Raw genomic sequence first — 17,084 nt, 5'->3', positions numbered from 1 at the left:
ATCTGTCTTTTCAGTTATCTTTTGCTTTCTCCGTGTGTGATGTCCTTACTGACATCACAGAGTTTACAGAGAGAGTTTCCAGTCATTCACTGTTGCACTTTTCTTCCTGACTACCCACCCCCCCGCCCCAATCCACTCTTCTTGAAAAGTAAAAGAAAAATTATTTCATTGTTATGCAATTCCTCCCTCCAAGTCCACTCCACTGTGCAGCCTTCATTCTGGACTCATGTCATGACAATAATACCTAATCATATATCCCTTTTAAACAGTTCTCTCCTTCATCTGTTTCAGTGCAGTATACATCATTCCTCCCCTCCTTCTCTGTCTTCCCTCAGAGTCAAATCTATCTTTTGGATTAGAGTCAGAGACTCATTTCAACTTTTCAACTTGAACTTGTTGTTGTCGTCACGTACCATTGAGTCAGAACTCATAGCTGACCTACCAGCGGGTTTTCAGAGGCAGTAAATCACACAGGAATTCAACGTCCATCGTTACTCCATTGAGCAGCTAGTAACCTTAACAGGAATTATGACTGATTTCTTCCAGTTGACACTGGCCTTGTTCTGATTGCTAATATTGAGCTTCTCCACCATGACAATGTGTTCTTAAAGTCTCAACGTCTTATTAAACCCCAATGGAATAAGTAATAATAGTTTTTAATATTTATGTGTTGTCCATCCCCATACACTCCCTCCTCTTCAAAACCGAATGTACAGTAACTAAGTTGTTGGAGCGAATAACCTTTAACACACTGTGTGCCCTTTATTTGCCTTTATTTAGTCACAGCTGTACACTTGAGTTTTTTTCTTTTTTTTTTTTTTAATTTCCAAAATTATCCAGACAGGAACCTCTCAACCAGAACAGAGATGAGTCAGGCAGCAGTTAATAATTCCGTCACACGATCAGTGCACAGGGGAAGCTGGATGTAGTGAAGAGCAGCCCTCGATGAGAGTTAAGGCCACCTCCAGGGAGTGACCCCACCTTACATGGCCCAGGCACTCTGTATCTGACCTCAAGGCTTAACAGCAGACAACAGCAGATAACAACAACTGTTGTTGTTGTTGTTATGTGCCATCGAGTCACTTGCGACTCATAGTAACCGTATGTACAACAGCCCTAAACTCTGCTCTGTCCTGTGCCAATCGCACTGTCTCCAACACTCCCATCCCAATTATCCCAGTCACTGAATCAATCCACCTCATAGAGGGTCTTCCCCTCCTGCGCTGTCCCTCCACCCTCCCAAGCATGATATCCTTCTCCAAGGACCTGTCTCTCCTCACAACATGTCCAAAGTATGTCAGACGGAGCCCCAGAATCCTTGCCTCCAAGGATTAACCCTCTCCAGGATGGATCTGTTTGTTTTCTTGGCAGTCCATGGAACATTCAATACTCTTCTCCAACACCACAGCTCAAAGGCGTCAATTCTCCTTCTATCCTCCCTAGTCATTGTCCAACTCTCTGATATATGACAAGTGATTGCAAAGACCATGGCCTGTATCAGGCTCAGTTAGCAACAACATATTTATAAAGATACATTATAGGAACCAACCAATGATGTAACAGGAACCAACCAGTGATGTAAATGACTGACAGCTCCAAGTTCCACTTGGTGGGCTCATTCTATAAACCCTCACCTTCCTCTTGTGCGTAGGTTGTTAATACTATGAGTGAAAGCTTGTGTGTAACGTTTATCTCTGCTGTGTTAGACTCCTGTGCTGCTCCCAGTGTCTTCCTTCACCTTGATCATCTCTGCTGCTCTCCTCTCATATTACCTCGTCCTCCACCCAAGGAACACGTGTCCACCTTCTAGTTAGTGACCTCCCCTTTGCCCCCTCTCACCCGGTAACCATCAAAACATGCTGTGTGGAAACTTTCCTTGACTTTTAATAACAGTAGTTTCATACAACACTTCTTATCACTTATATTGGATTTTTATAGTTTTATTGGTTTCTGTAGTTCAGCTTTAGGTCAGATAGCATTTTGAGCTGTTGTGGGGTCACTTAAGAGTGGGAGTCGACAGCACTCAACAACAGCAAATATTTTTTTAAAATTTTTATTATTCGTGTGTGTGTGTGTGTGCCGTCAAATTGGATCTGACTGGTACAGGAAGAGATTGTCCCTCCTTCTCCAGCACAGCATCTGGTGGATTCGAACCACACACCTCTGGGATTGTAATGCAGCTTCTTGCCACTAGGCGACCAGAACTCGCCAAAACCAGCAAATTTCGCTGGGCTTTTAGGAAAGAGTCTTGTTTTAGAATAAGTTAAAAAATCATTCTTCAAAAAAAATTATTCTTCCACTATGGAAGGTGATGTTTCCTTCTTGGGAAGTGTGGTGGGGTCTGGGCTTCTCTAGCAATTCAGCTGTGAGGCTGGGGTCCCGCCCCACGCTGGGTCCCTGCGGCTGCACACATCGTCCTTGCCCTCTGGAAGTCTCTATTCCCACCAGAAAAATGGAGACTGTGAAACAACAGTGACAGCCTGGACACAGGTGGCCAGGTACAGAAACAAGAATGCAGGGGGCAGGGGTGAGGGAGGGGGGCAAGAAGGCTGGGATCATTAAACACAGCCTGAAAGGAGTGGATGGGGCCCCTCCCGTTCTCTCTCTCTCTCACACACACACACACACACACACACACACACACAGCTTGTTCCTGAAATTGGAGGTCAGGGCCTGTGCAGAGGGGAGGTTTTGTGGACAGAAGGTCACACAGGGGGCCCTCAGAACTCTGGCTGGGTCTGACATCTACCTGCTGGCTCACTCACAGCTTCCTCTTCCTCTCAACCACAGCCACAAGCAGGGTCAAGGAGTCAATGCCTGTGACCTTTTGGTGTGGACACACAGAAGCTCACATTGCTATTTCCTCCCCTTGTGGGTCTGGCTGGGCTGGGAAACTGTCCCCAGAGAAGGGCAGGAGAGTGGGCACTGCCAATCCCCAGGCATGGAGGAGAGGTTAGGCCAGGCCAGACATGGCGAGGTCAGGTCACAGACGCCGGTCTTGCACAGGCTTCTGGGAAGGGGCACCTGACCAACTCAACCTCTGTCTGTCAGTCCTTCCCTGCTGCCCTTCCCCAGGCTGCTCATTCATATTCAGTTCATTTGCGAAGCAGAATTTGCATTTAGTAACTTCCTATTTGTGTGGATTTAAGAGCACCCAGCACCCAGTTCATGTTCAGTGTGTACAGGGCCCCCTCAGTTCCTTTCATCACGTGCAACTCCAGTTGTAAAACCCTGGAGGTGGTTGTGGGGCTAATAATACAGAGCTTCACAGCCAGAAAAGCACATTGATGAAAAGTACAGGGCCACCCCATCTTTTCTGGGGACCCCATGATTCACCGATGCTGTAGCAAGTTCACTCAGAAAGCCTCACATGTTCCCACCCACTGACCTCCTCTCCCAGGTCCACAGCAAGAAAGTTCCAAGCCAGATCAAAAGTTCATAACTATACGATTCTAGATCTCACAACCATAGATGAGAGAGTTCAGCCCTGAACCTTTGGGGCCCAGCTTTCCTTTGTCTCATTTTGATGATGTCATGAGGAAGTATTGGGGAATGTGCCCCTTCCTTAATTTTCTGATGTCATTTGGTCATTTTGCATCAGTTCATGTCTTCTCCAGGGTTTGTGGGGAAATTGGGGTGAGCAGGATTGATGTCAAGACCACTCTGGTGGCAAAGTTCATAACAGATTGTGCTTCTGACCTGGTTAAGCTCTTCCAGGACCCCTTGTTGGAGGGAGAAGAAGTTGCCTCCCGTTTTATCGCACAACCTTGGGAATTTGATGGGAAATCACCATGTCATCAAACCGACTTGACCGGAGTGAGCTTGAGTTTTGAGGACAGTTGTGGTAACGACTGAGTCTCCTTTCATTCACCCCACGATAGTTCTTTGTCTATGATAGGAAGGTAACCTGCATCCTAGAAATGATTTCTAAAACTTCCAATTGTCCCAGAGTCATACTTCATACATTCCAGGTTACAGTTGTTAATGGGTGTTTGCAGCTGTTTCTTCTAATTTTGAGTTGTGCTACTTCACAAATGGAGGTCCTTGCTTGGCTTTACTCCATCTGGGTCACAAACATAAAAATCTATAGTGAAACATTAGAAATATCCCCTTTAAACTGAGGAAGAGCACAAGGATGCCTAGGATCACCTCTCTGTTTGAACAGAGGATTGCAATCTTAGCTTTCTCAGTACATCAACACGAAGAAATTAAAGAAGTGCAACACTCTAAATGGTTAGACGTAAATATACCCTGAAGAAACCAGAGCCACAACTCCAACAGACGGACGCACACGCGTGTTTATTGCTGGTTATTCACAATAGCAAAGAGATGGAAGCAACCCAAGTGTCATCAACAAACAATGGGTTAGAAAAACTGTGATATATTCGCACAATGGAATATTATGCAGCTTAATGAATCCATAAAACAATACACAGTAGGGGGGAGCCTGGAGGACATTATGCTGAGTGAAATATCTCAGTTACAAAAGGGCAAACACTACAGAAACTTGCTCTTATAAAACACGGCAGACATGGGGAGTTGGGAAGAGAGTGAATAGATCATGAACATCGCATTAGAACAGATGAGGGGAAGAACTGTCTGAAAGGAATATACGATTAGGCAGTGTAGGTACAACACCAATCTGGAACAAGGTGTGCATTGTGGGGGGCGGGGGGGAGAAAATGTTCAATAATGGAAAAAATAATAAATACAATAAAAAAATAAAAGTTTTTTTAAATAAATTACTAGACATAAACTAATTATCTGCTTATAAAGCTGAAAAGAATTATTGAAATTTCATCAGGACTGTGATCTATATATAAGCTTTGAATACAAAACAATTGTGTATCTACACACAAGCCAAAAGTAACTTAAAATGGAATAAAAAGATTTAAAATAGCAATAGAAAGGATGTCTAGATTGAAATTTAATTTGCCTTTATTTATGAACAGAAGTATTTTGCTCGCATGTGATATTAATGATGTTGTTTGATAATTTCCACATTCTGTTGGATCACCTTTCTTGGGAATGGGAACAAATATCTCTTCCAGTCAGTCTGCCAGGCAGCTGGCCTCCAAATTTCCTGGCATAGACTGGTGATCATGTCCAGGGCTGTCATTTGAAACATGACACATTCTTTAATATCATATACAAGCCAAATACTGCTGAAAATAATTTTGAAAATGGCTAGAACAGTATATACACAGAATACTGCCAGACGTTCAGGCTAGATTTATAATAAAGATGAATTTGATACAGTTGCATTGAAAATCTAAAACATTTTTTCTGTTTTAAAAACTTGGCAAGGTAAATATCTAAATTTTATGTGGAATAAGAAAGGGGCGATATTTGCCTGGTGTGAAAAAAACAATATGTGGTGATGTGGCATACCAGATAGTAAGACTTTGTAATAAAGCTACAGATATTAAAACAATGTTGCATTGCTTCAGGGAGAAGGAAATAGAAATGGAAAAGTAATGGAAAACTCAGAAAAAAATCCACAGAAACATAGAAATCAATACCTGTCAGAAAATGCAAAGCAGCTCAGTGGAAAAAAGAGGCAATTGTCAGGAAATGTGGGTAATGTTTATCTCTGTGAAGAAAAGAACGCTCACCTCAGACCAGAGACGAAGAAACATGACAGTTATATGGTCTTTCTTAAGCTCTAATACAGAAAAACAGGTGTTGATGGATATTCTTTGTTCAAAGTATACTTGCTTATTAGATACATTACTTTATATGCATGATATACTGCATTAAAAAGTTTTTTAAAAGATTTATGTGCATCTAAATTCCAAAATCAATCTCCACAATAGTCTACATGTTTCCTATTGCCAAAGGGGCTCTTTAGAGTAGTGAGAGAAGATCTTCACCCTGAAACCTACAGGGTCCCTTCTCAGCAGGAAGTAGCTAAGAGAGTACACCGTCCCCTTTTCCTTATGAATCAGGGTGAATGAAGTCTCTCTCAGAGAGGGGTGATAGGGAATGGCAAAGGACACACTGACAAAGGAGATTAATTAGAACTGGCTTTGACAAGCACTGTGGCAATGGGACAATTGGAACAAACTGGAGGGGGGGGGTAGAGAAAATAGTGCAACAATGAATGAATGGAAACCCAAAATCTCTGTAAATGTTCATTAAAATTAATAAAGTTTAATAAAATTGTTTTTTAAAAAAAGATTCCTGATGGAAATCTGGATGGTGACACTGGATTTTTTGCTGAGAAAGTTCTTTCCATCCCACCAAGGGTCTAATTCTTCTGTGACTGTGGGTGGCATCCTGGAAACCAAGGCTACGAGTTCTTGCAGCCTGGCTGACTCAGCCTCCCCAGGAACCCTGTGAGACCTGTTCACCCCGGGGACAGTGCTGAGACTGGTCAAGAGCAGAAGCACCTTCAGGAAGCGCAGAAGCCGGAAGCAGACGACATGTAGCAGAATGAGAATCCCAGGATTTTCTCAGTGTGGCATATCTTTTGGCTTCTGGGCTGAAGTTACCACGGCTGTTGATGGTGTATCCAAGTGAGATGGAAGTGTTTATCACTTTGGTCTTTTCTCCATCTCCCATAATGGTCCAGAGGTGAAGATTTTTGTTTTCTTGGAATTGAAATATAATCTATATTGAAGGCTATAGGTAGTCTTTGATTTCACACAGAATGTATTTCAAGTTCTCTTCATTTTTGGCAAATAAGGTTGTGTCACCTGCATGTTGTTGATAAGTGTTCCTCTAATTTTGATGCCACATATAGTCTAGTTTCTTGAATTATTTGTTCAGCTTATAGATTGAATAGATTATGGAGAAAAGATACAACCCAATGCACAGTTTTCCTCACTGAAATGTCTTCTCGTTCTATTCAGACAATAGCTTCTTGATCTATGTATACATTTTACATGAACACAATTGAGTATCCTAAGATTCCCATTCTGCTCAATGTTACCCATGCTTTTTATGATACACACAGTCAAATGACTTTGCAGAATCAATAAACGAGAGTTTGGTTACTGGGGATGAGTCATGCACTCTGAGCTCATGAGCAAACTCAGTGTGGGAAATTTCCCTAAAAAGGCAAAGAAGTGTAGTGCGGTTGTAAGACATGTAAGCCTTTGTAAGTGAGGAAAGAAGCTATGACGGGTGGTACCAGTGGAATGGGTGCCGTTTGTCTGAGCACTCCCATGTGATTTATTGCCTTGGAAAAGCCACTGGAGGGTCAGCTATGGGTCGGTCCTGATTTGACTGCACTCAACAACAATGATAAAATTCATATTTAAATTTAATTTATATCAAATATATGAATAGCCTTAATGAGAAAAACAATATATTATTAAAAGATATTTGTTGTTGTTGTTACTGCATTCCACAGAGTCACAACCGATCCATCGCTGACCCACCAGCGGGTTTTCAGAGGCAGTTAATCTCACAGAAAGAGATCGCCCATCCTTCTCCCGTGGAGCAGCTGGTGGCCTTGAACCACATACCTTCGGAATTGCAGCGCAGCTTCTTGCCACTAGGCCACCCAAGCAAGAAACTAAAAAAGAAACTAGAGTCACATATTGTGATCACAGATCAAACTTTATTATCATAAGGATGAATTTAATATAAACCAAATGGAGTTGATTCTGAGTGCATTGGTTTCTGAGGTTGTCAATCTTTACAGAGAGTATCTGTCTTCTGGAGAGTGACTGACTAGTAGACTTGAACTGCCAATCTTTGGTTTAATAGCCTAGCATGCAATACACTATACCACCAAGGCTCCTAGAATTTTACACAGTTGCATTAAAATGAAGAAGTTTTCTCTTTAAAATCCTATGCAGCACGGTGAGGCTGGAGGACATTATGCTGAGTGAAATAACTCAGTCACAAAAGCAATCCGGAAGGAACATCATTTCAATCCATCAGATGCTCTGCTGGAGAAGGAAGGGACAATTTCCTCCTGTGCCAGTTCAATCTGATTCGGTACACAACAAGGAAAAAAAAATGATACTATATAAGACTGTTACTGTGAAAATAAGAGGGTCCCTGGGGAGTAGAGGAAATCAGGAGAGCAGAGCACAGGACCCTCAAGAAACACTATAAAAGATCCGGAGAGCGAGGAAGAAGCTGGGGAGAATCGGCAAAGAGACAATATCACTATTGCCATCGGTAAACAGGAACAGGACACGTGTCACTGTTCAAAAGGGGAAGGGGAGAAGGAGGGCAGGAAAAGGGGAGGGAATCCCCCAAAACAAAAAAAAAAACCCCAACCCAGTATTGTAGGAGAGATTAGTGGAAGGATGGGGGGAAGAGCAGGAGTGAAGAAACAGACAAAGTGCGAGGGGGATCTGACAAGAGGGGGAGATAAAAGGTATTGATCATAGTCATTAAGTATATCAAACACAGTGTAGGTGAGTGATTTTCTAAGACACAGTGTATGTGAATGAAACACAATATGTATTCCTGATGATATGAAAACCAATAAAAAAGGGTGGTTTGCTTGTTTGTTTGGGTTTATTTGGCAGGATCATTTTATTTTGTATAGAACAGGAAAGGGCCACTATTTGTGAAGACAGGCCTGATAGGGAAGAAGAATACGTGGTAACGTTATTAACCAGATATCAAGGCTCTTTAATAAAGCTATAGATATTTTTTAATTGTCACATTGCCTCCAGCATAAGGAAATAGACAAATGAGACAGGGCAGAGAGCTAAGAAAGAGATTCACAGACGCGTAGGCATCCGTATCTTCAGAAGCAGAAAAACAGATCATTGGAGAAAGGGAAGATTATGAGTAACAAGTGTTATTTTAGAAAGGAAGATTGTAAAACCAGTGTGAGGAGGCATCCGCTGAGCTCCAGAAACTTCACAGGATGAAGAATCCCCTCCAACAGCACTTGTTCCAATGAGATCAGACAAACTCTCCACCCTCACGTCTTCTAATAATTCCAACATTTAACTGTCCCTCTGAAGCTGCTCAGTACTTCTCTACCGGGTTCAAGAATTCACAAAACAATTATGAGGTTTGTTCAGGAAGTTAACATGTTGTAGTTTCGGTATGGGAATATTCCGCTCCAGCAGCCCTCAGGACAGCCTCTTCTCAGGAGTCCACGCAGGCAGACCTTTCTCTGTTCCTTGGCGTTTGCCCTGCTCCAGCAAGGTTTACAAAGCTCTCCTAGCTCTGCCAGTTCTGTGTCCCCCTGTGTCCTCCAACCTGCTCCGAAGCACCCACTCTGCCCTCCAGTGCTCAGCCTTCTCGCTCCTCGGGCCAGCAGCTCTCTCTCACCCCAGGCTTGGGTTCTCCACCACCTCTGTGCTGTGGCTGCGGCTGCCACTCCCGCCCTCTGCCGGTCTCACTCTGCCTCTCAGGTACCACAGCTTCCCCCTCTCTGGTTTGCACAGAGGTCTGAAGTCCAGAGAACACACCGAACTCCATGCATATCTCTTCTTGATAGTAATCAGAGCCCCATTTTTGGCCTCGGGGTTAGCTCAATTTCATCCTCATGGGATGATAAAATTGACCAGCCCTCACCTAATGTGTCCTACACATCTTATTTTCATAGTCCTGCTTTAAAAGCATGTTTTATTTTATTTACACTGTTAACAAGCAATCCATTCCCTTTGTTGTTGTTGTTAAGTGCCGTCGAGTCGCAGGTGACGCTTGGGTACCTTCCATCCTCTCTCCAAGTTCATAGGGTTTCCGGAGGCAAGCTATTATGGAAGCGGTTGCCACTCCTCCTTCCACACCATTCCCCTTAGTGGACCACAAACTCTTCATATTTGCATAGGACCACTCAGGTCAGGGAGCTGAGGTGACCTAGTCATAGGGAGTTGTGCTGCTACCCCAAAAGCAGCACCTTTGTGGGTTCCACCTCATCAGCAGCTCCTCAGGAGAAGCACATGTGATTTACATCCTCCAGTACCTGTTGGATAGTCAGTTATGAATCAGTTCTAATAAAACAGCAATGAATGAGTGACCCAGAGACGTGGTGAAAGTCAGCAAGTCAATGGCTAGAAGAACCATGTCCAGTGTTGAGAGGGATCTTATCTCAGGCTGGACACAAACGAGGAAATGTGATGTTCCTATTCTTAAGCTGTAAGGTAGGCAAATAGATGTTGAAGAATATTCTTTGATAGGATTCAGCTGTGAAGTCATCTGGGCCAGGACTTTTTTGTGGCAGAGTCACCAGGACTTATTTGTGGTAGAGTCTTTTTAGGACCTGCTCAATTTCTTCTTTTGGGAAGGATCTGTTCAAGTGTTCTGTATCTAGTCATGTAAATCTGTATAGGTCATGAGTTTCAAGGAATCTGTCCATTTCCTCTAGGTTTTCAAATTTACCACAGTATAGCTATTGGTAATATTCCCATATTATAGACCCAATTTCATCTGGTTCTGTTGTGATGTTATCTCTATAATTTCTTAGTCAATCAAGGAATTTTTGTCTTTTCTTTCTTTTAAGTTTGCCAATGGTTTGTCAATTTTATTGAGCTTTTTGAAAAGCAAGCTCTTCGCTAGTTGATAGTTTCAATTGTTTTTCTGTTTTCTATCCCATTGATTTCCACTCTTGTCTTCATAATTTCCTTTCTTCCTGTGGGGTTAGATTGTTGTTCTTTTTCTATTTGATGGAGGTGTTGAGTTAGATCATAAATCTTGCTTCGTTCTTCCTTTTTCATTTGTTTGCTTACTGCTATGAATTGCCCCCTGAACACTGCCTTAGCTGCATCCCAGAGGTTTTGGTATGCTGCATTTTCATTTTTATTTGTTTTGAAGAAACTGTGATGATTACACAGGACTTGTTGGTGAGAGCATCATTTCAGTTGCATCTGGGGTCTGGATCCATGGGCAGGGCATCCTGGGCATGAGGGCTACTGGAGCCTTCTGAGGCCTGTTCACCCAGAGGACAGCACCAAGCATGCTCAGAAGCAGGGGCACTTTCAGGAAGACCAGGAGCAGGAAGTGGACACTGCTGAGCAGAGACCTGTGAGGACACAGTGGTAGACAGTGAGCTGCCTCCTCAGGAGGACATCCTGAGCCCAGAAATTCAGGTCCTGTGTCCAGACTAGTCCTCATCAGGACCAGCCCTGGGAGATCCCTTGAAGGACCATTGTCCCTGACTCCTAACGTGAAACTGAAGACATGAAGAAGGGCCTGGCTGAGGGGATGATGTGAGGGAAGATGAGGGATCCATGTGAGACCTGCACCTCTGTCACTGACCCTGGTGCCTGGAGATAGCCTTCCTGTGTCAGGACGCAAACAATTAGGAGTGGAGAAGCACCACCAGGAAACTTCTCAATAGATGCAAATATCAACAGATATTAATGTCCTTGTATTTTCACACAGGGAGCTCTGGTGGAGCTCTAGAGGGTAAGGAGTTACACTGCCAATCCAAAAGTATGTGGTTTAAATCCACCAGCTGCTCCACGGGAGAAAGATGGGCAGTCTCCACTCATGCAATTCACAGTCTCTGAAAACCTACTGGAAGGCCAGCGATGAGTCAGTTTTAACAGCACCTAACAATGACATTGTCACAGAAAAGTAGGTATGGTATACAAATTACAAGTTGTCCTCAACTTCCAATAAATTCAAGCTAAAACAAATCACACTTAAGGTCATTTTTTAAAAAGATCCTTTCTCTTGTACACAGCTGCATTATACTCCACTGCACAAATATATGACATTTCGTTTAACCACTCCTTATTAACAATTTCCCTCATTCTTTTGTAATTATAAATACTACTGCAAAAAGTAACCTTGCATTTCCAACATTTTACTCTTGAGTCTGTACTAATGGTTTATTGTGAAATTAATAAAACTTAGAGGTCACTGTGGGGCCCAAATAGCTTGTTACCACCTAGAAATCTAAAGGTTAATAGCTTAAATCTCTCCAGGGGTGGCATGTGATAAATGCCTAGTAATGTCCTTTTGAAAGATTAAAGTCAAGAGAATACTATGAAGCAGTTGTACCCTATGAAACGTAGGCAAATAGATACTGAGGAATATTCATCAGTGAATGACAATGGTGCAGGGCAGGAGGTAGCCAGGAGCGAATGAGAACACTCATGGCAGACACTCAGCCACACATCCCACGCACCCGGGAGGGACCAAGCTCTCAGTCATTTCCTTCCACGCCGATCCCAGCTTCTCCCGACCCGAGCCCTCTGTTGATGGGCAGCACAGGTCCAGGGTGGCCTCAGCTACTCACACGACGATCTACAGACAGGGCATCTCATCTGCCTGGACAGAGAGAACGCAGAGGATCTAGCCACGAGGAGGAGTCCCACCCTTCAGCTGGTCAGATCTACACCATGATGAGCCCAGGAGGGAGCCAGACTGAGAGGGTTCCCCTGTAGGTTACAGGAACGGGGGCACCTTACCCTGAGCCCTGGAACTGGGTGGAGTTGTCCTGGCTGCTTGAACTGTGAATGGCACCCTCTGTGGTCAGTGTAGTGGATGACAAAGGTAGACTCATTTTAGTTGTGGAGACTGTGGAAATAGAAGGCATTCTTGATATTGATGCTGCTGTAAAAACACACATCAGGTCAAGACCTCTCCTCTGACCTCTTGCTCCCCACCAGTTCCTTTGGGTTTGGGTTCACAGAGCATGGTGACTTAGGCAGGGGGCAGACAGAGGACAAATATCTCCCAAGATGCCCCTGAGCCAAGGGCCATTTCCAGTAGGACACAGGGCCCCGGGTTGTCCTGATTCCATCCTGCTGACCCCACTGAACACCCCTGAGAGCTCAAGGCTGTGTCCAGCCCAGTGTCTTCCCCTCAAAGCACAGCCACACAGATGCAGAGACACGTGAGCAGTGGGCACATGTGGTACATCAAGGGTTAACGTCCCAGCTGACAGCAGTCAGGGTTGGCATGTCCTCACAGTGGCTGGGAAGACCCGCAGCCCTCAGGACCAAGAGTTGACAGGGAGTATTTAGACCAGGCTTGTCCCACAGAGCACCAGTCAGGGATGAAGGAGCAAAGAAATGAAGGACCGTGCTGTCCAGTGTGTCTGGTCAGGCCCTCACACTCACCCCTCTCTCCCTGAGCCAGTTTCTCCTCAGGGGAAGAGCATTGTGATGGGGTGTTCTCTCTCTCTCTCTGTCTCTGTCTCTCTCTCTGTCTCTCTCTCTCTCTCTCTCACACACACACACACACACACACACACACACACACTTACTTTCCCCCAAGTCTCTGATCTAAGAAGACCTGCCCCGGATATTCTTCCCTGAGCTTATTCAGGAAGCCCTGGGGCTGTGTAGGGTAGGGGCTCACCTGGAACCACATGTACCTCCACCTTGAAGTTGGAATCAAATGGGGGCAGTTTTTGGTGCCACCATGCTGTATCAATGCCACACCAGTACACATCTTCGTCCTCCACTGTGAGGTCCCACATGGTCACCTTGAAGTTGTGCTGCTCAGGAAAGTCCCTGATGGACACTCGGCCCTTACTGACCATTCTCTCTGACCCTTTAGTTTCCACAATCTTCTTACATGCTGTCTGTACTGATCCTCTGCACCAGAATTTGTTATTATCCTTGTATTTTCCCTTATACCAACACTGCAGGCCCAGGGATCCCCCCTTAGTGCCTGTCACGGTCTTGGGGCCGCTCAGTGTCACACAGCCTGAAAAACACAAACCGCGTCCCAGCTCCTCACGTGCACGGGTCGGGACAGCGGTACCACAGGGGTCAGTCCTTCCCCTCCCTGCAAGTCCACACCAGCTCCTCCCTTCACTCCTCAGTGCCTTCCTGGTCACTCTGCCAAGCCCAGATTTTGGCCACAGGAGCCCCTTCCTTCAGACCCCACCCCCCTTTCTTGCTGCCCTTTTTTCTTCTTGTCTGACCACAAACCTTCCACCTCCACACTCACTGGGATTATGAGAAATGCCCTTCCCCCCAAGCTCCCTGTGTCCAGGAAGATCACTCCCAAGTCTAACAATCCCTCTTATCTCATAGCCCACACAGTCATCTACTCTTGGATAATATACAACGGGAAGGAAAAGGTTGATAAATCATTTCTACAAAAGTGGTGGACACAAAAAACCAAGGAACTCATGCAATATTATTCAAATTGGGTGACCTTGGAGGACATTACGCTGAGTGAAATATCTCAGTCACAAAAGGACAGGTGCTGCATGGTGTCACTGTTGTAAAGTGAGACTGACATCGGGGGTGGGGGGAAACTAAAAACAGAAGGGGTAAATAACGTGTACTGCATTGAAACAGATGAGGGAGAGAACTATTTTTAGGAAGAATATATGATTAGGTATTATTGTCATGACAGGAGTTCAGAATGAAAGCTGCGTAGTGGAGTGAACTGGGGGGATTGTATAATAATGAAAGTTTGTTTTGTTTTGTTTTGTTTTACTTTACAAAGAGAAAAGTGAACTTTGGGGAGGGGTGGGCAGGGAGGAAAGTGTGCAACAATGAATGAAAGGAAATCCAGAGTCTCTGTAAACTTTCATTAAAATTAATTAAAAAATAAAAAATAAAAGGTTGGTTTTTTTTTTTTTAATTTTTGTGTGAGAGTACCGTCAAATTAGATCTGACTGGTACAGGAGGAGATTGTACCTCCTTTCCCAGCAGAGCATCTGGTGGATTCGAACCGTGAGCCTCTGGGATTGTAGTTGCAGCTCCTTGCCACTAGGCCACCAGAGCTCCCCCAAAATAAAAGTTTTTAAATAAAGATTCTTATGTACAATATGCATTTAATTTCCACAGAGAGGTAGCATCACCCCTAATCTATAGATAGATCCAGACTAAGGAGTGCAGTGTCTCATGCGGGGACACCCAGCAAGAGCGTGGCAGAGCTGGGGAACAGACAAAGCGGATTCTCCCTCAGCAGGAGGGTTACTGCCCACTGTCTTCATTTCACTCTGCGCCTGGCTGGAGTCTGGCCAGCTCTCATGGGCTAGTCATCCACAAAGTTCTGTTTTTTCCTTCCCGCACTTCTATCAGTCTCTCCAGCGTGTAGCTCTCACATAAGCAGAGCAGAGCAGAGCATCAGGAATGGGTGTGAAGCCAAGGCTGTCCACCCAGGAAGCAGATGCCCTGTGTTTGAAGCTACGGCTGTCCAATCAGGGACCCTTCCTTGGGCCAAGGGCCAGGTGCCAAGGGTGGGTGTTGTCCCTACTGCACACATCAGTCTGTGACCAGGTCCCCAGCTGGCTCGCTCATCTCTCCTAGAGTTTAAAACTCGGATGCAAATTCTTTCCTTTGAATTGGAACCAACTCAGAGTTGACCCTCCATCAGGTGTCCAGGGCTATAAATCCCAGGGGAGGACAATGATCATGACCATGCCCCCCCTGGGGAATTGCTGATGGATTCAGGCTGCCCGAGAGGCACAGTATTTGCGTTAGACGCTTAACTGCCCGTGCACTGGGTTTGCAGCGCTCCGCCTGGAGCTGGTGTGCCGCTGAGTTGGAACAGACTCGTTTACAGCCAACCTTCCAGCAGGTTTTCAGAGGCTGTAAATCACACTGGAAGAGGCTGCCCATCATTCTCCCTTGGAATGACTGGTGAGTTTGAACCGTGAGCCTCTGTGTTGGCAATGCAACTCCTTACTGCTAGGCTCCCGGAGTTACAACTCTATTTCACTTGCTTTTTCAGCTCTTTAGTTTATGGTGTATTTGAACCATGAGTCTCTGGGTTGGCAGTGCAACTCCTTACCACTAGGCCACCAAAGGCTCCTGGACTTAGAACTCTAAGTTCATATGCTTTTTCCTCTCTTTGAATCTCTACCGTGGAAACAGCACTTGGACCTCTGCTCCAGGAGGGCAGGCCATGGCCTGCTTACATCTGCGATGTGGCCTGGCACATGGGGGGACCTCCATAAATAGCACAGGGTGCCTGCTTCACCCTGACAGATTGCAGTGTGTTGATTTCTTTCCAGCCCATCAGCTCTGTTCTCTCATTCACTGATGCCCATAGGTTCTGTCAGTCCCTCTGCTGGGGGTCTTCTCTGCACCTCTCTCTGAGTGTCTGTGCAGGAAGGGGAGTTCCAGCTGGGCCCCAGGGAAGGGACGACTGGGGGATGTGGGCCAGGAGGGGAAGTCTAAGTGCATCCTAGGAAAGGGTTGGCTATGAGTCTATTCCAACTATTATGGGGAATAAAGCCTAGATAGCATATAAAATTAGGGAAAATCCAACTTATAAGCAAAACCGGCAAAAAGGTTCTAAATAGTTCAGGAATAAATAAGAAATGCATAGGACCTTGTGAGAAAAGCTGTCTTCACTGACACAGGAGCTCACTGAAATTAGACCCTGTGAGTTCTCATCAGGGTGCTTCTCCCCAGTTTCACTTCTCTTTTCTCTCTTCCTGCATCTCCCCAACTCTCCCCTCCCACTCGTGCCTCTGTCAATTCTCTCTCTCCTCCTTGGAGATAACTGACCTTGGTCCTCAGGGACATTGAGACTGTTACCAACCACATCAGGGTTAGCCAATGTCCCTCCTCAGGTTCCAGTCAGCCCCTGCACTGCCCCAGCTGCACCCCAATATCCCTGAAAACATGGACTTCTCACCCCCACACCTGAGCAGGGGAGACCTGAGGGAAGAACATCTCTCCCCAAAACACAAGCCCCTCAGACCAGCTCAGCGTGACCACTCTCCCACAGACCCTCACCCACGACACCTCTGTTCTCCATGCCCCACAAGCCCCATCCAAGGTGGACAGAAGAAGGGACAGGGTCTCTCGCTTCCCTCCCAGGGTGTGGTCCACCAGTGATGGGCAGAGCTCTGGAGAGGTCACCCACCAGACTGAGGGTGCAGTTCTTGACAGGCACATCCCTGCCTCTGTCTCTCTCACCCTCCCTGTGTCCCATGCGCACAGGAGAGTTTCAGTCCAGGAACCGCCTCACCTGGGAGCCAGAGAAGCAGCAGAGCTGAAGGCAGCCTCATGGCTCAGGTTTGCTGGGTCGTTTCCCAAAGACGTGGTCACGTGAAACCGTCCAGCTCCTAGCTCGATCCAAGGCTTCAGCCTCCTCTGAAAGAAGGCTCAGACCGCCAAGGTCCACATTTCCACTTTCCTCTGTTTAATGTGTGGCTTCTTCTTGGAACTGGTCAGAGCACAGGGAGCTGAGGGGACAGAGCAGCCCGTGGTTGGTAGAGGCTGAGATTCCAA

At 45.5% G+C, this 17,084-nt stretch overlaps 1 protein-coding gene across 1 annotated transcript; it reads right to left on the bottom strand.

The window, feature by feature from the left end:
- Positions 1–10,749: 10,749 nt before the first annotated feature.
- LOC102856714 (CMRF35-like molecule 6-like) lies at positions 10,750–16,861 on the bottom strand. Its single transcript, XM_006886386.1, has 4 exons — positions 16,822–16,861; positions 13,237–13,587; positions 12,059–12,125; positions 10,750–10,945 (listed from the first exon to the last, which is right to left on the bottom strand). Exons 1-4 carry the CDS (start codon positions 16,859–16,861, stop codon positions 10,750–10,752), a joined length of 654 nt encoding a protein of 217 aa, XP_006886448.1.
- Positions 16,862–17,084: the final 223 nt, after the last annotated feature.

The sequence above is a fragment of the Elephantulus edwardii genome, unplaced genomic scaffold (genome assembly GCF_000299155.1).
Source record: "Elephantulus edwardii isolate Elephantulus edwardi_28Jun2011 unplaced genomic scaffold, EleEdw1.0 scaffold00048, whole genome shotgun sequence".
Classification (NCBI taxonomy): Eukaryota; Metazoa; Chordata; class Mammalia; order Macroscelidea; family Macroscelididae; genus Elephantulus; species Elephantulus edwardii.
Note: the sequence above shows the minus strand (reverse complement) of the source record. Positions and strands in the feature narration are given on the sequence as shown.

Coding starts and splice junctions, on each gene's coding strand:
- LOC102856714 (XM_006886386.1), bottom strand. CDS start 16,861: ATGAGGCTGCCTTCAGCTCTGCTGCTTCTCTGGCTCCCAG. Junction 12,126..13,236: donor GGAGGTACATGTGGTTCCAG/GTGAGCCCCTAC, acceptor GCCCATCAACAG/AGGGCTCGGGTCGGGAGAAG. Junction 10,946..12,058: donor GAGAGCTTGGTCCCTCCCGG/GTGCGTGGGATG, acceptor GTGTCCTCACAG/GTCTCTGCTCAGCAGTGTCC.